This window comes from Cervus canadensis, chromosome 4 (assembly GCF_019320065.1).
Source record: "Cervus canadensis isolate Bull #8, Minnesota chromosome 4, ASM1932006v1, whole genome shotgun sequence".
In the NCBI taxonomy this organism is placed as follows: Eukaryota; Metazoa; Chordata; class Mammalia; order Artiodactyla; family Cervidae; genus Cervus; species Cervus canadensis.
Window position 1 is genome coordinate 56,378,459 of NC_057389.1, and position 25,557 is coordinate 56,404,015.

Sequence of the window (25,557 nt, forward strand, 5' to 3'; positions counted from 1 at the left end):
AAGACAAAGACAAACACAAAGACCGGAAATAGAGACTTTTTAGCAGTAAAGAGTGAAAGCAAGTAAGTAAACACAGAAATCATTTTTATCTAGATAAATTTACTACAAAAGATTTACCTGAGAAAATGTTTCCTTTTTGTCTTCAAGTAAATACTGAGGTACTGACAAAAAAATTTTTTTTTCACCGCTCTCCTGACTGATGAGCGTGTCCGCGTAGTTCGGCTGTGGGAAGATCAAGTGACTTCCCCGAGAGTCCGAGTCCGCGGTGAGCGAGACCTCGTGCGAATAGGTCTGCAGGAAAGCCCGCACCCCGTCCACGCCCACAAAGTGAGAGGTGGGCAAGCCTGCCAATACACTTGCTGACGTCTGCGCACGCAGTCTGTGCCAGCGTCGCAATCTGAGCACCAGCAACGCGATGACAAAAGCGAGGAAGACGCAGGAGACCGCGGCCACAGCCACTACCAAGTGCAACGTGAAGCTGGAGTTGTCCCGGTGGGAGGAAGTTTCAATGCTGTCCAAGTCGGCCAGCACTTCTGGAATGCTGTCAGCAACAGCCACAGTGAACGTGATGGTGGCCGACAGAGGGGGCTGGCCGTGATCCTGGACCGCCACCACCAGGCTCTGCTTGAGCACGTCTCTGTCCAGCAGGGCCCGCGCTGTTCGCACCTCGCCCGTGTGCAGCCCCACAGAGAAGAGTCCTGGCTCGCTGGCCTTGAGTAGGCGGTAAGATAGCCAGGAGTTCTGTCCTGAGTCTCTGTCCACTGCCACCACCTTGGTGACCAGGTAGCCTGGTTCTGCAGAGCGGGGTGCCAGCTCCACACCGGTGGAACCATCCGTGGGGAGTGCAGGATACAGGATTTCAGGTGTGTTGTCGTTCTGGTCCAGCACGAATATGCTCACAGACACATTGCTGCTGAGTGGTGGGTCCCCGCTGTCACGAGCCATCAATCTCAACTGCAGGTCCTGGAACTGCTCATAGTCAAACGATCGCAAGGCATATAGGACTCCAGTGTCTGAGTTGGTGGAGACATAGGAGGATAGAGGCACTCCTTGGATGGTGTCCTCCACCAGGGAATAAGTGACCTGTGCATTCTCATTACTGTCAGCATCATGGGCTGTCACGCAGAAAATGGAGGCACCTCTGGGATTGTTTTCTAGAATGTAGGTGGAGTAGAAGTCCTGGGGGAAGACAGGGGGGTTGTCGTTGACATCTGTCACTTGCAGTGAAATGTGTGTTTCAGTAGATAGAGTCGGAGTTCCCTGATCTGTGGCTGTTACTGTAATATTGTACTGGGAGGTAAGTTCTCTATCCATTGTTTTTTCTGTCACCAAACGGTAATAATTATCATCTAACTTTTCTAATTTAAAGGGTAGATTTCCAGAAATGGAACATGAAGTTTGACCATTGTCTCCAGAGTCCTGATCATGAACACTGATAAGAGCAATTATGGCCCCAGGAGGAAAGTTTTCTGGGACTGAAGTGGTGACAGAGGTGATGGTTACCTCTGGGGCATTATCATTTATGTCCAGAACTTTGACCAGCACCTTAGCTCTGGCCATGAGGCCTGCACCATCCTGAGCTTGAATTTCCATTGGATAAATTGTGTATTCTTCAAAATCCAGAGGTTCTTGACTTGATATTTCTCCTGTGTAAGAATCCAAGTGAAATATTTGTGCCATTTTGTGGTCTATATTATGAAACGAATATGTTACTTCCCCATTGGCACCTTCATCTGGGTCCATGGCTTTTACCATGAGCAGTCGAGTGCCCAGAGGCACGTTCTCAGGTACACTCGTGTGGTACACTGCTTGTGTAAATGCTGGAGGGTTGTCATTTACATCCACCACCTGAACTCGAATTCGGAGGGTTCCTGAACGGGCTGGGTTGCCCCCATCAAAAGCAGTGAGGAGGAAGTGATGGACAGCTTCTTCTTCCCTGTCTAGGGGACTCTGCAGCACCATCTCTGGCTGTTGGGACCCATCAGATCCCTGTTGAGCATCCAGGGAGAAATGAGGGTTGGAGCTGAGCTGATAGCTCTGGAGCGAATTCATACCCACATCAAGGTCTTGCCCAGAAGGCAGGGGGATCCTGGTACCTGGAGCAGTTATTTCATTCATTTTAAATTGGACTTCTTCTAACTGGAATTCGGGAGTGTTGTCATTAATATCAATTATTTCCACTTCAACAGGGAAAAGCTTCATTTTATCCTCTACTAAGACGCTAAAACTCACCAGACACCGCGCGCTCTGAGCGCAGAGCTCTTCCCGGTCTATCCTGCCCGCGGTGACCAAGCTGCCGCTTCGCGGGTTCAGAGCAAAGAGCTGCTTCCTACCTCTGGAGACGATTCGGACTCCGCGCTCCATCAGCTCCTGGGGTTGTAGCCCCAGATCCTTGGCGATGTTGCCCACAAAGAAACCTTTGTCTGTCTCTTCTGACACCGAGTAGCGGATCTTCCCAGCCTGGGCTTCCAACAACAGCCCCAGAAAAAGGAACAGTAGGACCAGCCTGCGGCAGCCGAGCACCTTCACTCGAGTCGCCATTGCTCACTTGCTTCGTATTCTCTCAGTCCGGCACTAAGAGTATTGTTTCCCTGCTCTCTGAGTCTAAATTAACAAAATTTAGAATTTTGAGCAATTTTGAGAATTCAGAGCAGAAAGTGGTCCAGAAGTATGATCAGGGCAGCCTCAGAGAGACTTTTCAATCCGGCAGTGATGGTGGTTCTAAGAAGTCCCCCTCCCACCCTGGGTGTCTGTGTGCTGCCTTCATCTTCCAGACTGGTGAACAGCGGCACCCAGAGTCCTAACCAGTTACTGTACTCCTAGATAATACTTGAACTTTGTCTTCTCATTCAGCTGATCTACGTTTCCTTAAGTCTTAGTTTACTGTCAAGAAACTCGCTAAGCATAATATATTAACACTATGAAAAGGAGAAACTACTATGTTCATTAATTACTTACATCTACTTATTGCTAAATTGTAACATACAGTAGAATCCAAGCTCTGTTGGATACTCCAGTAGTATTCCCAAATTACCTGAGAATTCCCAAGCATTCCCTGTTTGCTATTCAGGAAATAACACAAAGGAGCCTGATCATCCCTCCACCTCTGGAGTGTATGTTGACCACCTGGTCATTTCACAGGCCATAGAGAAGAGTAACTGCCCTTTGACTAGAGGATGAAAAAAAAAAAAAACTAAAAGGAAAAATAAATTTTCAGAGTGTAAGCAAGACTTTAATCCATTGGACTGTCCTATTTCCTATATGTTGTGCTCTGAATATTTAGCAGAAATCTTGGGAGTTTTGAAGGACATATTTTTTACTCCATTCTATTTTGCTTTTATTGTAGTATCTATGTATTATGTGGATTTAAAAAGACCTTTAATATGGACTTTAAAAAGACCTTTAACTCAGCTGAAAGTAATTTATTTTGAATAAAATAACACTGGGCTGGGACTTCCCTGGCAGTCCAGTGATTAACACTCTGTGCTTCCTCTGCAAGGGGCATGGATTCGATCCCTGGTCCAGGCACTAAGAGTTGTGGCCAAAAAACCAAACCTAACCAAACAAAAAACACTGGGTTCTTGACATTTCATTGGAAAAATGTCACATGAATATCTAATTTAGACTTTAAGAGACACAAGAGGCAGTGATATTATTTTTCAAAACTGAAAATAAAAATACCACAGCTTTATTTTTAGATAGTCTGTATTAGAAAAACATGTATTTTCCTACATCCATACTTAATACATTCTCCAAAAGAAGTTGGTTTTCTAAAATAGCAAGATTTTAAAACTATACTGCCTTCCTTCTTTTACTCATTGCAAAATTAGTAAATGGTTACTAACTAAAATGTCTCAGACAGTGTCATTTATTTAAACTTACACAAAAGTTAAGAAAGAATGATCTCTGCATTCTAGAGGTTGACATTTTTCAGGAACAAATTGGGCCAGATATTGGCAGCCAACCCATGGACACCATGACTGAGAAGGGTCTGGAAAATGATGAAAGAGGAAACAAAGGCTAGAATAGTTCTTGGGAGAGAGAATCTATGTTCTTATATAACCAAATCTACAATTGTCCACTTCTCAAAGACAAGTATAATGGAGCCCAAGAGCAGAAACTTAAAGATGCCATGAACTTCCTTCAATATTTCAAAAAAAGAACTCTTCAGCAGGAAACATAATTTCTCAGACCATACATTAATAGGCACAAAATTTTGCCCAAAGGAATTTTCTGGCTAATGAAACAAATCAAAATATACATAGAAACTGGCAAGTGAATTTGTAGAGCTCCCCACACCCCTAAAGACAACAAAAGTAAGCAGAACTGCTTACAGCAGGATATTTATGAAGCAAAAGTGTTAAAATTCACACATATACATTTGAATCCAATGTAATATTTAAGGCTTCACTGATGGTACTACAGAAACTATCCAGTTAAAAGGTTTCCGAGTTAATTTGAAGAAATTAAGACTGCAAGATCTGAAGCCAAGCTGTATATTGACAGTAGGAATAGGGCAAATCTCTCCTGCTAAAGTGGGAGCAACTCCAAATCCAGGTTTGGACCAGGCTGAAAGCAGGGCTGGAAGAGCAGTGCAGGTACTGGGCTATGGCCAGAGTCACTGTAGGAAGAAGAGCATGGAGATCAAGGCCAAAAGGCCATAACCAGGTAAAGCTGCAGCTCTGGTAGGAGGAGCTGGGTGGTCACGGAAGTCTGTCCACAGCTCCTGCAAAGACCAGCGGCAGTGTGACGAATATTGTCATGGAGCACAGTGACCAGCAAGTCCCCAAGAGCAACATCCCTGTCATCCATAGTGCCCCAGTGTGCATCTCACTCGTGGGCATCCTCAGGTTGAAGAGTCGGATCAGGCGGTCTGAAGCACCTGACAGGACAGTCAGGTGTTGTGCCCCAGTCAGTGGCCATCTTGGTGACCAGGCAGTCGGGCTGCATAGTAAGCAGTGCCCCACTGAAGAGGGACACAACTTCCAGGCACAACTGCCGGCATAGCGAGTGTTCTTGAAGTTCTGGCAGTGGTAGTCCACTATTACAGGCTGACTCAGGATGTCACTGAGCCCTGGTCGAGGGGCGCAGCGTCAGCTCAAAGGTAGGCTGCAGTGAACACCATTGTGCTCTACACTCACTGACATGTCAGACAACAGCACCAGGTCACTGGTCAGGAAAAACAGGATGCACTTAGGGCACCAAATTTGAATTGGAAGCACTAAAGTGTGCAATGGGTGGGGCGCTGGGTGAGTGCTCTCAGTCTCTTGGACCATACAGTAGACCTGTTGGAAAACTAGAGTGTTTTTGCTGATGTGGGTTATATTCAGGCTGATGCTTGTGTGGGAGGAGAGGGACAGCTTGTCCTTGTCAGTTACCTTATAATTCCAAGTCAGCCCCCAGTTTAGAACTTCATCTGCCAGTGGCTTACAAAGAATTACTAATTCTTACTGGTGAATTGTTTGGCACTCTGTTTATTACTCTCTACAATATCTTTCACTGCTCTCTTCAAGCAAGTCTCTGAGTCCTGTTGTTTTGATTACACCAACTATAATTCTTATCTCTAATAGGACTAAACATCCAGCTGAAAGTCACCTGCACTGCATTATAGCTCTCAACTCCATTTCAACCAGGATTGTGAAAAAGGCCCTTAACTGTCCCCAGTCTTCTCTTCTATGCTGTGATGTAACTGTCACTCTTCAAAATCAAAGACAGTGCTGTCATTATGGAATATATGCTGTATGCCTGGTGAGACTGAAAAGTGCAGAACTCTACCTTAAGGGTGTCATCTAGGTCCGCAGGGATCACCTGAAGAATGCAGACAAAGAGGTTCTCTGGCAGACAGACGGCTGTACTCTTGTAGCTCAGTATGGGAGGACTGGCTTTGGCATCCAAGACCTGCATCTTCCCCTGAATCTCCTCTTAACCACTAAGTGATGACAGCTCTGCTACACTGGTCCAGATTTTCCCAATAAATAACCAGAGAATTTACTGCCCCAGTGTTTTCTTTTACTTTTGGCAGTGAGAGAGCTGTCTAACTGAAACTAATCTCATAAACTTGTAGAGAATTACTTGCGGCATCCACATCTACTGCAATTTGGAAGTAAAATTTGCTCCTATTAAGATATTTTCCAGAATTTTCAAAACAAAATGGCTGTGCTCAAAGCCATATGTTATTTATATCTAGGGTAAATTGTTGTTGGTTAGTTGCTAAGTCATGTCCTACTCTTTTGCAACCCCATGGACTATAGCCCACCAGGCTCCTCTGTCCATGGAATTTCCCAGGCAAGAATACTGGAGTGTGTTGCCATTTCCTTCTCCAGGGGATCTCTTCAACCCAGGGATCAAACCTGTGCCTCCTGCATTGGCAAGCAGATTTTTTACCATTGAGCCACCAGGGAAACCCTACTTTATAGAAATAGTTTACATAAAATATATAAATATGTAAAATATAAATATAAAATATGTATATAAATACTTTTATTATATAAAAGAATTTCCAGTGATGGTTTCAGAATTCAAGGGTCCTAGGGACTCCCTTTGGCCTATTGGCTAGGTCTAACCTGTCATTCTTTTGCTCCTCCCTGCTCCTTGCTCAGCACTCACCCATGGCTCTGGTCACCGAGAAGTAGATCTTCGGCGCGAATCCCCACTTTTAAATCCTTGGCTACGTCTCCCGGAAGGAATCTCACAGTGCCTCTGTTGAGCAGTTCACTAGGTTGAACAAAGACATCGAGAAAGGAAAGAGCCCTTCCTTCGCTCCCGCGTCTTCCCTGTAGGGAGACTTCCATTTCTTCTTGATGCTGCTTTGTAGGTCTGAATACACCTCACTACAGCTGCTCCTCGGATTACCAAAGTACGCTGGAAAGAAAAGGCAGCGGCTCTTTCTCACCTTCTAGACCCAGATATCTGGAGCAGATTGCGGGAGAGATGATGTGCAGAGTCTGCTCCTGGTGCATTTCTCAAAGGTCTGCGGACATCGCTGCGTCAGAATCGCTAGTGGATCCCTTTGTTTCACTCCAGCCACGGATTGGCCGACAGCGGCACCCAGAGGTCCAGTAGGATATCTACCGCTTGTTATTCCTGAAAGTTCTCCTTTATTTCCGGGATTTATTCTAAAATACCAGTTGGTTCAGTATAAAGGCTACAAGTCACTATTTCTTTTTGACAAAATATTAATAAAATGGTCTTTCTACACAATTTAAAACAAATGTTTAAATTTATTAAAATTCATATCAGCTTAAAATTCTTACACAATTTCCCTCTTGACATTTTCTTTTGAAGAATACCACTGAAGTTTCTTTTTCTTAAACATTTTTTACTCAAGAAATTATCCATTGTAAAAACAACTTTACATTAGAAAAGGAAATTCTCACTGTATATAATATAAAAGAAATCACCACTATAAAAAGTAGAAAATATTGACAAAAAATTTAAAGTATCAGTAATTGCATTATTCAATTACGATTTTACATAAAACATAAAATTTACCAACATAACCATTTTAAGTGTACAGTTTAGTAGTATTAAGTACATTCATAGTGTCATGCAACTATCACAATTATCCATCTCCAGAATTCTTTTTTATCTCATAAAACTGAAATCGTCTGCCCATTAAATGGTAATTCCTCATTCTCCTTTTTCTCCAGCCCCTGGCAAACATCATTCCACTTGCTGTCTCTATGATTTTGACTATTCTAAATAACTCATATAAGTGGAATCATATAGTATTTGTCTTTTTTCTTTTACTTGCTTATTTTACATAGCATAATATCCTCAAAGTTCATCCGTGTTGCAGTATTATGTCAGAATTTCCTTCCTTTTTATAAAGAGTGTGAGGTTCCTAAAAAAATTAAAAACAGAACTACCACATGATGCAGCGATTCCATTTCTGGGTATGTTTCTGAAAACAACAACAACAACACTAATTTGGAAAGATTAAGCACCACTATGTTCACTGCAGCACCATTCACAACAGCCAAGATATGGAAGCAACCTAAGTGTCCAACAATAAATGAATGGGTAAATAAGATGTGGTGTACATATATGTATATATGGCATATGTACACTGCCACAAATAAAAACAAAATCTTGGGCTTCCCTGCTGGTCCAGTGGTTAAGAATCATCTTGCAATGCAAGGGACACCGTTCCATCTCCGGTCCCAGAAGATCCCACATGCTCTGCAGCAATTAAGCCTATGTGCCACAACTACTGAAGCCCTTGAACATGCTCCACAATAAGAGAAGCCAGGGAAATGATAAGTCCAAACACCACAACAAAGTTTTGCTCCCAAAACTAGAGAAAGCCCAACTGCAGCAATGAAGAGTCACCATAGCCAAAAAAATAAATAAATAAATCTTTAAAAAAAAATCTTGCCATTTGCTACAACATAGATGGACATAAAGGATATAATGCTAAGTGAAGTAAGTCAAACAGAAAAAGACAAATCCCATATGATATCACTTACATGTGGAACCAAAAAAAGGAAAACGTAAAACAAACAGATGCATAGATACAAAGAACAATCAGGTGGCTGTCACAAGAGTGTGGGGATGAGTAAAATAGGTGAGGGATATTGAGAGGTACAAACTTCCAGTTACAAAATAAACGAGTCACAAGGATGAAATCGATAGCATGGGGAATGCAGTATAGTCAATAAAATCGTAATAACTTTGTATGGTGACAGATGGCAACTCGACTTACCGTGGTGGTGATTATTTTGTAATGTACAGAAATACTGAATGACTATGTTGTACACCTGGAACTAATATAGTGTTGTAGGTTAATTATATTTCAATTAAAAAAAGAATTTCCTTCCTTTTTAAAGCTGAATAATATTCCATTGTATGTACACATACTACATTTTGCTTATGTATTCACTGGTTGATAAATAGCTTGGGTGTATCTAACTTTTAGCTATTGTGAATAATGCAGCTATGAACAAGGGTGATAAAGATCTCTTACAGACCCTGCTTTCAGTTCTTTAGGGTATATACACAGAAGTGGAATTGATTAATCATATAGTAATTCTATTTTTAATTTTTTGAGGAACAACTGACAGTTTTTCACAGTGGCTATACTATTTTACATCATTCCCACCAGCAGTACATAAGGGTTTCCTGATTCTATATCCTCGACGATATTTATTATTTTCTGTTCTTTTTATAGCAGTCATCCTAGTGGGTGTGAGGTAGTACCTCACTGTTGTTTTCATTTGCATTTCCCTAATAATTAGTAATGTTAAGCATCTTCTAATGTGCTTATTGGCCATTGTGTCCTTTTTGGAATTATACATATATATATATATATATATATATATATATATATATACTATTATAATCCTCCTAATAATCTGCTTTCTCATGGATACTACTGATCACCTCTATAGACTGAACATTTATGTCTCCCTGCAAAAAATTCATCTGTTGAAACTTAATCAACGTGATGGTATTGAGAGGTAGGGCTTTGGGGAGGTGATCAGGTCATGAGAGTGGAGTCCTCATAAATGGCATTAGTGCCTCTGTAAAATGGGCCACAGAGAGCACCCCCACCCCTTTCACCATGTGATGTTACAGAAAAAAAGACTACCACCTATGAACCAGGAAGCCTGCCCTCATCAGACACCAAAGCTGCCACTGCCTTTTTCAGACTTCTCAGCCTTCAGATCTGAGAAGTAAACTTCCATTGATTATAAGCCGCTCAAGTTATGGTATTTTGATACAGCAACCCAAATAGATTATGACAGTTGCCATGCCCTTTCCTCTCTACTAACACTTCCTTTTTAGAGGGCCACCCTCTGTGTACTTAAGGGGCAGCAAACCTATTCACAGTGATAGTAGGTTCTGACGGACCTAAGCCAATACTGGTGATCTCATTCCTCTTGCCAGTGTTTAGTTAGGAATATGGCTTAAAACAATTAATAATTAAAAAATAGTCCTAGTGTGGGACTTCCCTGGTGGTCTAGTGGCTAAGAATTCACCTTGCAATGCAGGGCACATGGGTTCAATCCCTGGTCTGGGAAGTAAGACCCCAAAGGATGCAATGAAGATCCTGAGTGTGGCAACTAAGACCCAACACAGCCAAGTAAATAGATGTCTTTTTAAAAACCATCAGTTACAAAATGGATTAAAGATCTAAATGTAAGACCAGAAACTATAAAACTCCTAGAGGAAAACATAGGCAAACACTCTCCGACATAAACCACAGCAGGATCCTCTATGACCCACCTCCCAGAATATTGGAAATAAAAGCAAAAATAAACAAATGGGACCTAATTAAAATTAAAAGCTTCTGCACAACAAAGGAAACTATAAGCAAGGTGAAAAGACAGCCCTCAGATTGGGAGAAAATAATAGCAAATGAAGAAACAGACAAAGGATTAATCTCAAAAATATACAAGCAACTCCTGCAGCTCAATTCCAGAAAATAAATGACCCAATCAAAAAATGGGCCAAAGAACTAAACAGACATTTCACCAAAGAAGACATACAGATGGCTAACAAACACATGAAAAGATGCTCAACATCACTCATTATCAGAGAAATGCAAATCAAAACCACAATGAGGTACCATTTCACACCAGTCAGAATGGCTGCTATCCAAATATCTACAAGCAATAAATGCTGGAGAGAGTGTGGAGAAAAGGGAACCCTCTTACACTGTTGGTGGGAATGCAAACTAGTACAGCCACTATGGAGAACAGTGTGAAGATTCCTTAAAAAACGGAAATAGAACTGCCACATGACCCAGCAATCCCACTGCTGGGCATACACACTGAGGAAACCAGAATTGAAAGAGACACGTGCACTTCAATGTTCATCGCAGCACTGTTTATAATAGCCAGGACATGGAAGCAATCTAGATGTCCATCAGCAGATGAATGGATAAGAAAGCTGTGGTACATATACACAATGGAATATTACTCAGCCATTAAAAAGAAGACATTTGGCTGATTCATATCAATGTATGACAAAACCCACTGAAATGTTGTGAAGTAATTAGCCTCCAACTACTAAAAAATAAATAAATAAAATAAAATAAAATGGAAAAAAAAACCTACCCCAAAAGAAAAAAAAAACAAAAGAATACATTTGAATCAGTTCTAATGAGGTGGATGAAACTGGAGCCTATTATACAGAGTGAAGTATGCCAGAAAGAAAAACACCAATACAGTATACTAATGCATATATGGAATTTAGAAAGATGGTAACAGTAACCCTGTATGCGAGACAGCAAAAGAGACACAGATGTTTTGAACAGTCTTTTGGACTCTGTGGGAGAGGGCGAGAGCAGGATGATGTGGGAGAATTGCACTGAAACATGTAAATTACCATATATGAAATGAATCACCAGTCCAGGTTCGATGCATGATACAGGATGCTCGGGGCTGGTGCACTGGGATGACCCAGAGGGATGGGATGGGGAGAGAGGTGGGAGGGGGGTTCAGGATGGGGAACACATGTACACCCATGGTGGATTCAAGTCAATGTATGGCAAAACCAATACAATCTGTTGTAAAGTAAAATAAATTAATTAATTAATTTAAGAAAAAGAAAAAAATAAAATAAAAACCATGAGTTAAAAAATAACAAGCTTAGGGCAAGGTTTCTCAACCCTGGTACTACTGCAATATTTTGAGTTAGATAACTTTGTTGTAGGGAGGATGTTTTATGCATCGTAGGATATTTAGCAGCACCCATGAGATGCCAGTAGATCCCACAGGTACAACAATCAAAATGTCCCCAGACATCAGTGAATGTCTCTTCCTCCCCACCATTTTGAAAATACAGGCTTAAGGTATTCCCCTGGTGACTATTATTGAGCCAGGGATAGGCATATGATCTAAACTGGTCCAATCAAACTGAAAGACAGATTTTGGTTGGAAAGAACCACTCTCTGAACTTACTGTGGACAAGAAAGGAAGTTCCTCAGTTACTGCTGGCAGGTTTATTATGACCACAGACTTTGGAAGTTTACAAGGAGGTGAGGGTAAGGCTGAAAAATAACAAAAAAAATAAATATTCATTCTCCAAAATTAGCAACAGTTAAACAATTCATGCCAGACCATGATTCTATCCTGCCTAGAGGCAGCCATACTTCTAGAACTACACTGTCTGATACTGTAACCACCCACCCACATGTGGCCATTGGGCCAGTGGCTAGTCCAAACTGAAATGTGCCTTAAGTGTAAAATACACACCTGATTTTGAAGATTCAGTAAAAAATAAGATTATAAAATATATCATTAATAATTTTACACTGATTACATGTTTAACAATATTTTTGATAATTAGGTTAAATAAAATGTTATTGAAATTAATTTAATGTGCATTTTTTGGCATTTTAATGTGGCTGCTAGGTAATTTAACATACATACATACATATGTAGCTTTCACCTGTGGCTCACATTGTATTTCTCTTGGACAGAGTTACTCTAGACTACCTGGTTTTTGAGATAACACATTTTCTTATTGTTTAAACCAGTGTAGGTTGACCTTTTTTCCTATAGAAACTTCCTGTTTGATACAAGAGGCTGCTACATTATTGTTAACCTGCTTTTTACTGATTATATACTGCTGGAACAGTATATAAGGTGTATTTTGGGGGCATTTGCTATTTCCTCACTCCTATAATTTTCAGTTTCCAAAATATAAACAAGGCTTCTCCCAACACCCACAGTTTTTTTAACCTCCATAGTATAAGGAACTTGAAAGTTTATTAAAAGGAATTTTCAAACATATAGCACTAGCCTGATTGTGATACTCATTTATCACAGGTAGGAAGCCCTTTGAGCCTTGTTCCCACAGTGGGCAACTTATTGCTTCATCCAAATATTTGCATCACTAGTATCACAGATATTCTATGCAACAACCACAGGAGTGTAATTCTTTTATCAACTCAATGGTTTCTATATATCAAATGGATTTGATGAAAACAAAAACTGAATTTATCAATAGACATTAAGGTATTGGTGATATTGCAGTACCATTAGCTCTAGGATCAGTGTAATTACCCCTTATAAACAGCATTCAGAAAATGTATTAAACTCAAAGGCAGAAAATATGTTTCACAATTGAAGGAGGTAGATACTTTTGGGGTAACTTCAGTTGATTCTTTTAATTATCTCTGACAACCTTCTATTTCAAGGTTTACTAACTGAAATAGATCATAATTTTGGAAAATCTAAATTGCCCAGAATTTATCTCAAATTATTTTCTGTGATAAAGAGATTTGAGCATCATAAAACTCACAGGCAACTGAAATGCAAAGCAATATTTGGATTATTTTCATGTATAAGCATGGCCAGCCTCAGATTTTATATGATTAAAAAAAGCATTATGCAGAGGCTGGCATGTTAAACTCATATCCATGAGTTAACCAAAATTGGGTACAATTAAGGGAATAGAACATTGGAAACATTTCTTCAAAAACAGGAAATAGATCATCCTGGAAATTATATATACATCAGCATGGACCTGCTGCTTGAGAAACCTGTATGCAGGTCAGGAAGCAACAGTTAGAACTGGACATGGAACAACAGACTGTGGTTCCAAACAGGAAAAGGAGTACATCAAGGCTGTATATTGTCATCCTGCTTATTTAACTTAGAGTACATCATGAGAAACGCTGGGCTGGAGGAAGCACAAGCTGGAATCAAGATTGCCGAGAGAAATATCAATAACCTCAGATATGCAGATGACACCACTCTTATGGCAGAAAGTGAAGAAGAACTAAAGAGCCTCTTGATGAAAGTGAAAGAGGAGAGTGAAAAAGTTGGCTTAAAGCTCAACATTCAGAAAACTAAGATCATGGCATCCGGTCCCTTCACTTCATGGCAAATAGATGGGGAAACAGAGGAAACAGTGGCTGACTTTATTTTGGGGGGCTCCAAAATCACTGCAGATGGTGATTGAAGCCATGAAATTAAAAGACACTTACTCCTTGGAAGGAAAGTTATGACCAACCTAGACAGCATATTAAAAAGCAGAGACATCACTTTGTCAACACAGGTCTGTCTAGTCAAGGCTATGGTTTTTCTAGTGGTCATGTATGGATGTGAGAGTTGGACTATAAAGAAAGCTGAGCCAAAGAATTGATGATTTTGAACCATGGTGTTGGAGAAGAGTCTTGAGAGTCCCTTGGACTGCAAGGAGATCCAACCAGTCCATCCTAAAGATCAGTCCTGGGTGTTCATTGAAGGACTGATGTTGAAGCTGAAACTTCAATACTTTGGCCACCTGATGCGAAGAGCTGACTCATTTGAAAAGACCCTGATGCTGGGAAAGATTGAGGGCAGGAGGAGAAGGGGACAACAGAGGATAAGATGGTTGGATGGCATCACCGACTCAATGGACATGGGTTTGGGTGGACTCTGGGAGTTGGTGATGGACAGGGAGGCCTGGCGTGCTGTGGTTCATGGGGTTGAGTTGCAAAGTGTCAGATACGACTGAGCAACTGAACTGAACTGAACCTTCTTCAACACATCACAGAACAAAGGACTAAAGCACAATTATGTGCAAGCACATAATTTCCCTTCAGACTTAGCATGAAAAACCAAACTGGGGTCAAGCCATTTAAATTCCACCCCATGACACACAGTATCACAGTCTGCTGAAACCAAAAGGGACACATTTACACCTGCTGTTTGCAAACCCCCACCTCCTAACGATTAGTAGGACCCTTGACTGGAGAGGAAATGTCTATCAAGTGACACTCTTTCATTTTAAGGCAATACAGAATGTATTTTCTCTCACAAATTATTAGAGGATTTAGATTATATTTATGTTCTTCAGATGGGTCAATTTTTTCATTCAGTTACCAAATAATTTTTATCTCCCACGTTTTGATATGAGGCACTGGGACCAGATGAGCACACGATTAGACTTTTAATTATCATGGACCTTCCAATCTTAGGAGAGGGAGACAATAAGTACAAAAGAAAGTGAAATTTCTATATGTTAATCACATTTTAAACGAATTCCCTTAAACTTAAGATGCAGGTGTTGATATTTTAGAGAACAGAAATTGTAATTTTAATGATCGTGATGCTCTACCAAATTGATCCTACTAATAAATGGAAATGAACAGAAGTGAAAACTCTTACACTGTTAGTCCGAAGTACTATAAATCCATGTTAAGAATACCTGACCACCTAAAGAGGCAAGTAGAAAAGTTACCTGAACAGTAGAGGTGAATTTTTTTAAAATTCCAAACTAAAAAAATTACTGGCAAATTAGTGGCAGCGGATAATACTTCAGTTAAAGCTTAATCAGACCATTCGTCTTTCAGACAACGGTCCTAAATGAACACAGGCCTCTGGAAGAACACTACGTTCCCTGTTTACATTTGTACCTACACCTAACACATTAAAAGAGAAATCACCCTTGTTGCCTCAGAAGTCTCCAAAACACAAACAGACCGTGAGTCACAGGTCCCCTAGGGACACTTTCACTATCAACAAACACAGAATTACATAGTGGGCAGCACGTCCTCACGCCACTGATTCGGGTACTTTAAAATCCACAGGCATGGTTAGTTATGAACTGTTTTATCGGCTCCAGATTTAAGAATATAGCCCGGGGAGACTCCGAGATGTTTCCAAAAACAAACACTATTTCCGCACGGACGCCCTATCTCCAGCAATCCACGGAAGCCTAGGAAGTAACCGGCCTCCGGCGAGCTGGTAAAAGCTCTGGCTTAGCAGAGGCAGGCGAGACCATCTTTCTTAGAATTGCTTTCTTTAAACACTTTCAAGGTAATAGCTACTTTTGAAACGTGATCGCCACCTTCTCGTAAAACCAAAATCTCGCGAAACAACAAGTCACGCCGAACGCCGTAATCGCGCGTTGCGCCTGCGCGCGCTGAAACGTCCTACACTTCCGCCCAAGGCGTGCTGTCACTCACAGACGCCTCCAGCCCTGCGGGGTGACGTAACTCTTTCTTTTCCGCTGTGTCTGCAGCCCCGGACGGAGGCACGCCGAGCTGCGGAGTTGCAAAGGCTGGCGCTCGGAGGTGCGGCTCTGTGCGAGATTTCACGTTGCCGGTTCCGAGTCATTTCACCGATAATCAATAGCGGATCGCTTTGCCAAGTGCCGGGAAGAACAAAGGAATCAAGAAAGAGACGCTCGGCTCCCGGCGTTCTTGTTCTGAGTGGCTTTTCCCGCTCGTTCCTGTGCGGAGAATCTGGACTTATAATCGTCACTGGATTGTAAGTACCCGAGGCGAAGAGAGCTCACTACGCCCCGCATTTTGAATATCTTTGTTCCGGGAGAGTTTGTGGTTTGGGCGTATCTGCTGAGCCTTACTTTCTGTGCCGAAAATCATCCGTAGGAGCCGCCATTTGCTTTCTCTGCATTGTTCTGCAGCGGCATCTAGAGGTTGAAACTTGGCGTTACCGCTAATAGATTTAAATGGACATAACTGACTGAATAAGGCAGTGCATCAGTAACAACTGGCGTTCAGTCATGGCGTTTTAAGAAAGACTTGGGGCTTAATTAAAAACATGCTTAGCTGCTGTTCTACCTAGAACTCTTTGTAATTAAGGATTCAAGTTTATAAAGAACTGGTCTTTCTGGTGAAGTACCTGGAACTTTTCAGTGCAAAAAGTGGTTATTAGAGAAAAACTGAATTACAAAGAAATAAAAATGAGTAAGAGCAAAGATGATGCTCCTCATGAACTAGAGAGCCAGTTTATCTTACGCCTACCCCCGGAGTATGCCTCTACTGTGAGGCGGGCAGTACAGTCTGGCCATGTCAACTTGAAGGACAGACTGTCAATTGAGTTACACCCTGATGGGCGTCATGGAATTGTCAGAGTGGACCGAGTCCCTTTGGCCGCAAAATTGGTAGACCTGCCGTGTGTTATGGAGAGTTTGAAAACCATTGATAAAAAAACCTTTTACAAGACAGCTGATGTCTGTCAGATGCTTGTCTCTACAGTTGACGGTGATCTCTATCCTCCAGTGGAGGAACCAGTTGCTGCTACTGATCCCAAAGCAAGCAAAAAGAAGGATAAGGACAAAGAGAAAAAATTTGTATGGAACCATGGAATTACTCTGCCTCTGAAAAATGTGAGAAAGAGAAGATTCCGTAAGACAGCAAAGAAGAAGTATATTGAGTCTCCAGATGTGGAAAAAGAAGTAAAGCGGTTGCTGAGCACAGATGCTGAAGCTGTCAGTACCCGCTGGGAAATAATTGCTGAAGATGAGACAAAAGAAACAGAAAATCAAGGCCTTGATATCTCTTCCCCAGGAATGTCTGGCCACAGGCAGGGCCATGACTCCTTAGAACATGATGAGCTTCGGGAGATATTCAATGACCTCAGCAGCAGCAGTGAAGATGAAGATGAGACACAGCATCAAGATGAAGAAGATATAAACATCATAGACACTGAAGAAGATCTGGAAAGGCAGCTACAGGACAAACTAAATGAATCGGATGAACAGCACCAAGAAAACGAGGGAACCAATCAGCTGGTTATGGGAATTCAGAAACAGATTGATAACGTGAAAGGCAAGCTCCAGGAGACCCAGGACAGAGCAAAGCGACAGGAGGATCTCATCATGAAAGTGGAAAACCTGGCTCTCAAGAACAGATTTCAGGCTGTACTGGATGAACTGAAACAAAAGGAAGACCGGGAAAAGGAGCAGCTCAGCTCTTTGCAAGAAGAGCTAGAATCACTCCTAGAGAAGTGAGGAGTGGTTTCATAGTTAATTTCATTGCTGTGAAATTCAATGCTGAGGTCAGCATTGAAAGAGAAGATTTTTTTGTTTTCATTGCTTGTAAAACTTTGTAGTAGTTCATATTTTCCTCCACTGTCTTCTGTTGGATTTGTCTTGTGAATTTCTATCTCATTTGTCTTTTGGAACCACTTTGCTAGGTGTTTAACTCGTAGGAAGTAGGAATGTATAGACAGATAAATGTAGAGAAGTTGTAGGATTAGTGGAGTGAAAAGTTCAACTTAGTTATTAATCACAGCTTCATTGCAGGACTTTGTGGCTGTTTCTCCGTTTAGAAGCTTCCATTGCTACTCTGTGATGACATCTGAGGTAAATCAGTAGAGTCTAGTCTGGAGGCAGTAAAGTTTGTTTACATATGTTTTTTGATGCTATAGCTAATTTTCCAGCTATTCAAAGCAATTTTTCGTATTTTTGCATTGGAAGTCATTTCATAACGTTCAACAATAAATAAAAGCAAGTTAAGTTTCACTTTATAATGTGTCTTGCTCTTTTAGGGGTAGTGGATATTATCCTCTTCTGAAGTGGTTTCCTGGTGGGGTTTAATAGATTGACCAGTTGGATTCTGTTTTGTAGGAAAAGAAGCAATTATGTTCGATTTTAAGAAGAGAACACAGCAAGGGCAAAGAAATCGGGAAGTATCACCTTTACATTATGTTTCCAATCCACCTGCTCCATTTGGAGGTTAGGAAATAAAGAGTTTTCCTAAACTGTCCAAATGTTTTTTCCAGCCTAATCTCCCATTCTCCCACTGTTTTCAGTCCTGAGCTTATTTACATTTCTTTTTTCAAGGAGTTTAATTACTCCTCTTCCTCTGTAATAGTCTACTGGGATAAGTACTCTTATGCACCTGTCATACCAGAGTCTAAGTTACCTGTTGCTCATATCCTTACTAAGCTGTTAATTCACTGAGATTAGGCATTTTGCCTCGTTAGTCACTGTAAAGAAGAGTAAAGCAGTTAAAATCTCAAGGTCAGGCGTTGTAGTGCCTGAGTTGAGTGATCTTGGGCAAGTAAATAATCTGTTTGCCTCAATTTCCTCATCTCTAAAGTGGAGATGATAATATCATCTACCTGGGGACCCTTGATTTTGGCTATTGAGTTAATACATAGAAAGGATTTGAGAACAATTCCTGGAATAGAAGCAAATCATTGCCTATTTTCTAGGCAGGGATTACAAACTTGAATGAAAGTGATCAAAATGGTAGAAAAGTGTATGAAGAAACTTTTAAATGTTGATTGATTCCAAATTAAAGAATTCTAAATCAAAGCTTAAACTACAGCAGAAACATTGTTTCCAATACATACATCTACAGCATAAGCATACTGAGTTTACTGTAGCTTTGGTTTTTTGTTAGATTTATTTATGGTTTTGCATAAATATAAAGCCTCCATAATGAAGAGTAATTATCTGTTACATAAACTTCAAAAGAGAAGAACTTAAGATCCATTTCCCTTCATGTAAACCCAGAGTTTCTAAAAAAGACTCACTTTTCTCACAGCTCCCTTGTCTGATGAGTGTGATATATAGTTGGGCTACAGTTTTCAATATTTCTCTGAGTTCGTGAACAGAAATTGAATTTTTAAAAAAAAGTTTAAAATACAGATAAAAGACTAACTGAAAATTGTAAGCAGTGCAGAAATTTTACAAATTTTACTCACTCCCCTATTGCTAGTCACTTAGGTTCTGTTTTAAATATGCTATTACACAGAATGCTGCAATAAGCATATCACTGTGGCCTCCATTTTTCATTGTATTTATAGATTAGGTACATGGAGTCTTTATGATCAGTTCTAAATGTCATAAAGCCTAGACATTTTGAATTTATAGATCAAATGTTTGAGATGAGAAATTGTGACAAATCAAGTGTCTGAAGGACTGTGTCTTGAACTCTGCTTTTTATCTCTTAGTATCCAGTAAGAATTCTTTGTAAAAACACAGACTAGGAAAACTGCTCACCGCACAGGAACTATAGATGTTGGCCTTTCTGTATTACAGATGCCCAGCTCTTTCACACTACAGAGCTTTACTTTTATTACACTTATATTTCCCTTTTTCTCGGACAGTCTAGATAATCTCATGGCTAGCTTTTTGTTGCTCAGCCCTCAGTTCAGACTTCACTTTCTCTGGTAAACCTACCTGGCTACTCAGATATCTAGGGAACATGTGACGTGGATATGCATCTTCTTAAGAGTGATGATCTTCGCTGAAAATCTGGAAATTTCATTGCCATTATTTTCCATGTGTGTTTGGGAGTACGTGTGCTTAAATTTAAAACAGAAGCATCATAATTTGATTAAGTTAGAATCAGGAAAAAATGGTTTCAGATGGTTAAGACTGCCTTTTGTCTTGGGCAGTATTACAGTATATTCTGTAAACAGTATATACAGTACAGGTCCAAGTCCAGCTGTTTAGTATATTTTATGGAACTTGAGCTCTGGCTGTAATATTTGTACAACTGTGTCTGACTGTTCAATGAAGTTACAGACCATTTCTCTATTAATGCCCACATGATCCCTGGCACTGATTACTAATTTGGTTTTTCCAAAACACACACATATATGAACTTAATGCAGAAGCAGTTAATGATTTACTGCAGTAACCTTTATCTCTTATGTTTGTAAAAACTCAGCATGTGCTTTAAAAATAAGCAAAATTTTAAAATATAAAATTTTAAAATATTTAAAAATAAAAAAACAATGAACCATATGTCATTAATGGACAGTTTTAAAAGCCAAAACATTTTTTAAAAACAAATATGATAGGACTAAAAAATTTTCTAGTTTAAAATGGCACATTGTTCTTGTGAATCTCTTTTCTCTCCCAGAAAGCCTGCTGATATAGTAGCCCCTAAGGGAAAGAATAGTGGGTGAGACAGCAGGGGATGAGATGTCAATGACAATGATGTGAATCTGTTTTGATAAGGCCAAAGCAGGTGAAGAAATGATTAATTCAGAGGTGGCAGAAAGTTTCATGCTAAATGTCTATAAGGAGGTATACCAAGGAGAAACAAACCCACTTGACATAGACACTGTGAGGCTGGCCGTTTGTGCAGGCCATTTCGAAGGAAAAGGGAAGGTGTGCAAGTCCAAGTTCAGGGACTTCCCTGGAGGTCCCAGTGGTTAGGATTCCAGCTTCCACTGCGGAGGGCACAGATTAGATCCCTGATGGGGGAACTAAGATCCCACAGGCCTGGCAATGCAGCCAAATAATAAAAGTCTGTGTTCAGAGTGGTTGTACATCCAGGAACCCTATCTCACTCGAGGAAGCCAGATGACTTCCTTACCCATCCCACAGAAGGAAAGTTTATTTTATGGGTAAACTGAACTAAAGAAGGCCCAGATGAAGGCTGGGTTCTACAGCATTTAAACAAGGGAATTGTGTGAAAGTCTTTTCTGATTGCAGAATGTCATCCTTCTTCTCCCATTTGGTCTCTACATCAGTACTCAAGGCGTACACTGCCCCATCCCCCATCCCCAAGCACGGACAAACAGACATATAGGAAGACTGGAAGATGATTCTCTGAAGAAATCATGTGGTACCGGGGAAAAGAAATCAGGTACACTTGGGCACTCTAAAGGAAAGACCAGGTCACTATTTTCTACAGCAATGAAGTCTATCTGATGGCAAACACTATCCATGCACCTTCTGCTTTTAGATGCCTCACTTTAAAATATTAGCTGATAGCTAAAGGATCAAAGAAAGCTTTCAAAGTGAATCATTTAAGCACACTTTCTGCCCTCTCCCCATTTTGTTTTTAACCCCCAAAGTAAAATACCGCCAAGGGCTTAGAAAGTAAATTTAAGAGCATTGGTTCCAACGCTGGGATTATAAGCATCTGGGAGGAAAAAGTGTCCTGGCAGCGGTACCCTCACTGATGGCCCAAACCACATCTTGCCTCCTAGGTCTGTGGTCAATTACACCCAGAACTTCTGTTGCACAAAACTGCATGGCTCCTCAAAGAGAGCCCGGAAGCACCAGAACCACACAGCTCTTTTCTATCAACTTTCTTAGCTATATATAAATATCTCTTTTCCAAGCCGATTGTACAAGGCCGTATCCAACGTCAAGAAATAATAAGGGCTCTGCGTCCACTAGCTCGCAGGGATCCAGGCCCAGAGCCTCGGCGATGTTGCCACGAAATAAGGCTTCTGTCCGCCTCAGGCCTCCCTTCCCGTCCCCCGGCGAGCGAAGCGCCACACCTGGAGAGAGGCGCGGCTGTCGCCACCTTTGCGGAGCCGCCGTTCCTCTCCCGAGGCGATTGAGGGTTTTCTGATCCGTCAGGTAAAACCCCCGCCCCCCAACCCGTGTTTGTTTGTTTTCTCTTATAAACCTTTGTCTCTGAAGATTGACCCTTTGACTCCGGGCGCGATCAACTGGGAGCACCTCCCATTTTGTTTGGCCGAGTAGAAAATGCCAGGCGGGGTAGGGAGGGGGTCTAGCCGAATAGAAAGGCTTTTCTTCCTTCGCTGCCGCAGCGCCTAGAGTTTCTGCCCCTAATCTCAGGAATTTATCGAATAGCTTTCAACTGCTGTATTGTGATTCATTTGAAGTGTTTATCTAGTCCATCCTCGAGCCCGCGGGCGCTGGGACGGCCTGGCTGAGTGGAGCTAACCGACCGCCGCGTCGGGCCGCGTCGGGGGTCTGGAAGCGGCGGTCACCCGGCGCGAGGAGAGGCGCGCGCTGGGCCACCGCCGGGGGTTAGCGCTGGGTCACCGTGCGCGGGGAGGGCGGCCCGAGGCCTAATCTGGGGTTAAGCGGCTACTCCCGCCGGGGAGAGACAGCCAAGAGTAGGGGGTGGGATACAGGACTTCCGTCTTAAACTCCAGAGAGTGGCCTTCCGCGGAGACCGGCGGGTGGGCGAACATGAAGTCCAGTCCTGCTATCCAGGCTGCCATCGACCTCACCGCGGGGGCCCTGGGGGGCACAGCGTGCGTCCTGACTGGTCAGCCCTTCGACACTATGAAGGTGAAGATGCAGACATTCCCCGGCCTGTACAGGGGCCTCACCGACTGTGCCCTGAAGACCTACTCCCAGGTGGGCTTGCGGGGCTTCTACAAGGGGACCGGCCCCGCGCTGATGGCCTACGTCGCCGAGAACTCGGTCCTCTTCATGTGCTACGGCTTCTGCCAACAGTTCGTTAGGAAAGTGGCTGGACTGGACGAGCAGGCGAAGCTGAATGATCTGCAGACTGCGGCCGCGGGTTCCATCGCCTCAGCCTTTGCCGCGCTGGCCCTGTGCCCCACGGAGCTCGTGAAGTGCCGTCTGCAGACCATGCACGAACTGGAGGCGTCAGGGAGGATAGCAAAAAGCCATGATACAGTTTGGTCCGTCGTGAAGAGTATCCTTAGAAAGGATGGCCCCTGGGGCTTCTACCACGGACTCACGAGTACTCTGTTTCAAGTAGTACCAGGCTATTTCTTCTTCTTCGGTGGCTATGAACTGAGTCGATCGTTTTTCGCCTCGGGGGGGTCAAAAGATGAACTAGGCCCTGTCCCCTTGATGTTAAGTGGTGGAATTGCTGGCATTTGCCTTTGGTTTGTCATATACCCCGTGGATTGTATCAAATCCAGAATTCAGGTTCTTTCCATGTTTGGAAAACAGACAGGATTCATCAGAACTCTTTTAAGTGTTGTGAGAACCGAAGGAATAGCAGCTTTATATTCTGGTCTGAAAGCTACTCTGATTCGAGCGTTTCCTGCCAATGCAGCACTATTTTTGGCTTATGAATACAGCAGGAAAAGGATGATGAGCCAGTTTGAAGCATACTGAAGTATCTCGGTGAGTCTGGATCCAAGTACAAGCCTTTGGGGACTGTAACTCAGTTTCATGAAGTTCTAGACCAATGTGGTATTATTTTTGACTTCTTGGGAGCTTTGTTTTTGCCTTCCTTTTTTATACTCTTAAACTTTATGGAAGAAACTTCATTTTATATCATATAGTTTCAGTCCATAATTGTATTCAAATAGAAAAGTTGCTGCTCTTATATTTGGTGAGATACACAGAGTGAGTGGGCGGCCCTAGGTACCTAATCTGAAAAGCTAAATATAGTTGGGGGAAAAAGAATTATAGTTGAGTTTTTGCATAAATCTGCATATGTACGTATGGTTTGGTTGGTTATGTGTTGTGTGAATTAAATAGAGCTTGGTTCCTGTGTTTAATATTATGTCACACGAAAAAACCGAGTTAAGCATGTTTCTGAAGGTGCTTATAAATGATTGCTTAATCCACTCAAGATGTAGGGTCTCTGGAAAACTCTGCTTAACAGGTGCACTGTTCTAACCAATTAAAGTTTTTAAAAAGTTTTTGTGTGGTGCTTGAAAAACAAAATATCCATCTATAATTTTTTTGCATCTACAATGATTTATTTTTTTATTTTTTACTGAGGTAACTGATTTATAGCATTATATTTCTATTTCTATGCACCCTACAACATGCTCACCACCAAAAATTTATTTTTTCTTTCATTACCATATAATTGATTCCCTTTATCCAGTTTGTCTTCCTCCTTAACCCTCCCCCCCCCCCATAACCACTACTCTGTTCTCTGTAATTATGTTTGTTTGGTTTGGTTTTGGGTTGTTCATTTATTATGGATTTTGTTTGTTTATTAGTTTTTCATATTCCACATATGAATGAAGTCATATGGTATTTGTCTTTCTCTGTCTGACTTATTTCACTTAATACCTTCAAGGTCCATCCATGTTGATGCAGATGGCAAGATTTTATCTTTTTTCCTCATCTAGATTTTTAAGAGGAGAATATACTTGCATACTGATGTGGCTTCCACATTTGTTAAAGTTTAGGGTAGGCATCCCAGATTTCCCCAAGATTGCTCTACTCTGAAAATAATGCTACTCATTTTCAAAGTGGGATCATATTCCACACTCTTAGGTGTGGCTTTAGGTCTCTGGGAAGTAGCCTGGCCTCTGTATCAAACTTCCTTCCTCTTCTCTTCCAAAGAGCTCCCCTCTGCTCCACTTTAGACTGAAATAGTGGTGAATAATGGAGCTGTGCATCTTTGCTTTGATGAAGACCCATGTAGCTGACAACAGTTCTTAGCCTCCAGTCTCAGGGTCCTGGGCTGGGAAGGATTCCAGGATGTACTGTTGGCCCATTTAGGGGTTATTGATCCCCTTTGGGGGGGGCTTCCCTGGTGGCTAATGGTAAAGAATCTGCCTGCAATGCAGGAAACCCGCGTTCGATCCCTGGGTAGAGGAGATCCCCTGGAGAAGAGAGTAGCTACCCACTCCAGTATTCTTGCCTGGAGTATTCCATGGACAGAGGATCCTCCTTGGATCATTCATTGTCCTCTCTGCCTCCACCAGTGAGAATACCTTTCCAGGGAAAAGTGAGTGCAAAAGCCATCAGAACTTTTTGTTCCCTGATGGTGATCAAGTGATATTACCAGTGGATGAATGAAGTCCTCTCCTCTCAAACAGAACTAGACAAAACTTAAGTGTTTGCAGTCCACAGTGATTAATGTTAGAGCTGACCCATTCTGAAGCTTACCTGAGGATCCATAACTCCTAGTCATTTTTTTTTTCTTACAGTGTTGGAACCTTCTAAATTTTGTACTGGTCATCTGTGAATTTTACTGGTGATTATACATAAGACCTTACAAAATAATGAAACATTAAAAACAACTTTATTAAACTATACCATATGCATGTACATAGGCACTAACAAAAATCAAAATGACATAGTTCATCTGACCCCTACACGCTTGTGCATCTGTTCTTTGGCCCTATGGTGTAAGAGGGTCATTCTTACTAAAGTAAGCCTCACATTTCCTTGCTGATTCAAGACCAGCAGAGTCAC

The 25,557-nt window shown here is 41.7% G+C and overlaps 3 protein-coding genes across 3 annotated transcripts in view; 2 read left to right on the plus strand and 1 right to left on the minus strand.

The window, feature by feature from the left end:
• LOC122439783 (protocadherin gamma-C4) overlaps positions 1 to 3,458 on the minus strand; it is a 180,136-nt gene extending 176,678 nt beyond the window's left edge. Inside the window, exon 1 of the mRNA XM_043465224.1 lies at positions 118 to 3,458. Within this exon, the coding sequence (XP_043321159.1) occupies positions 118 to 2,541 (2,424 nt within the window). The 5' untranslated portion in view covers positions 2,542 to 3,458. The remainder of the gene's footprint in view (positions 1 to 117) is intronic.
• A 12,449-nt stretch (positions 3,459 to 15,907) lies between these two features.
• On the plus strand, positions 15,908 to 18,212 carry TAF7 (TATA-box binding protein associated factor 7). The gene has a single exon (XM_043465246.1). It carries the CDS (start codon positions 16,645 to 16,647, stop codon positions 17,692 to 17,694), a length of 1,050 nt encoding a protein of 349 aa, XP_043321181.1. The 5' UTR covers positions 15,908 to 16,644; the 3' UTR covers positions 17,695 to 18,212.
• Positions 18,213 to 22,521: 4,309 nt separating this feature from the next.
• Positions 22,522 to 23,947, plus strand: LOC122439206 (mitochondrial ornithine transporter 2). Its single transcript, XM_043464296.1, has one exon. It carries the CDS (start codon positions 22,603 to 22,605, stop codon positions 23,506 to 23,508), a length of 906 nt encoding a protein of 301 aa, XP_043320231.1. The 5' UTR covers positions 22,522 to 22,602; the 3' UTR covers positions 23,509 to 23,947.
• Positions 23,948 to 25,557: the final 1,610 nt, after the last annotated feature.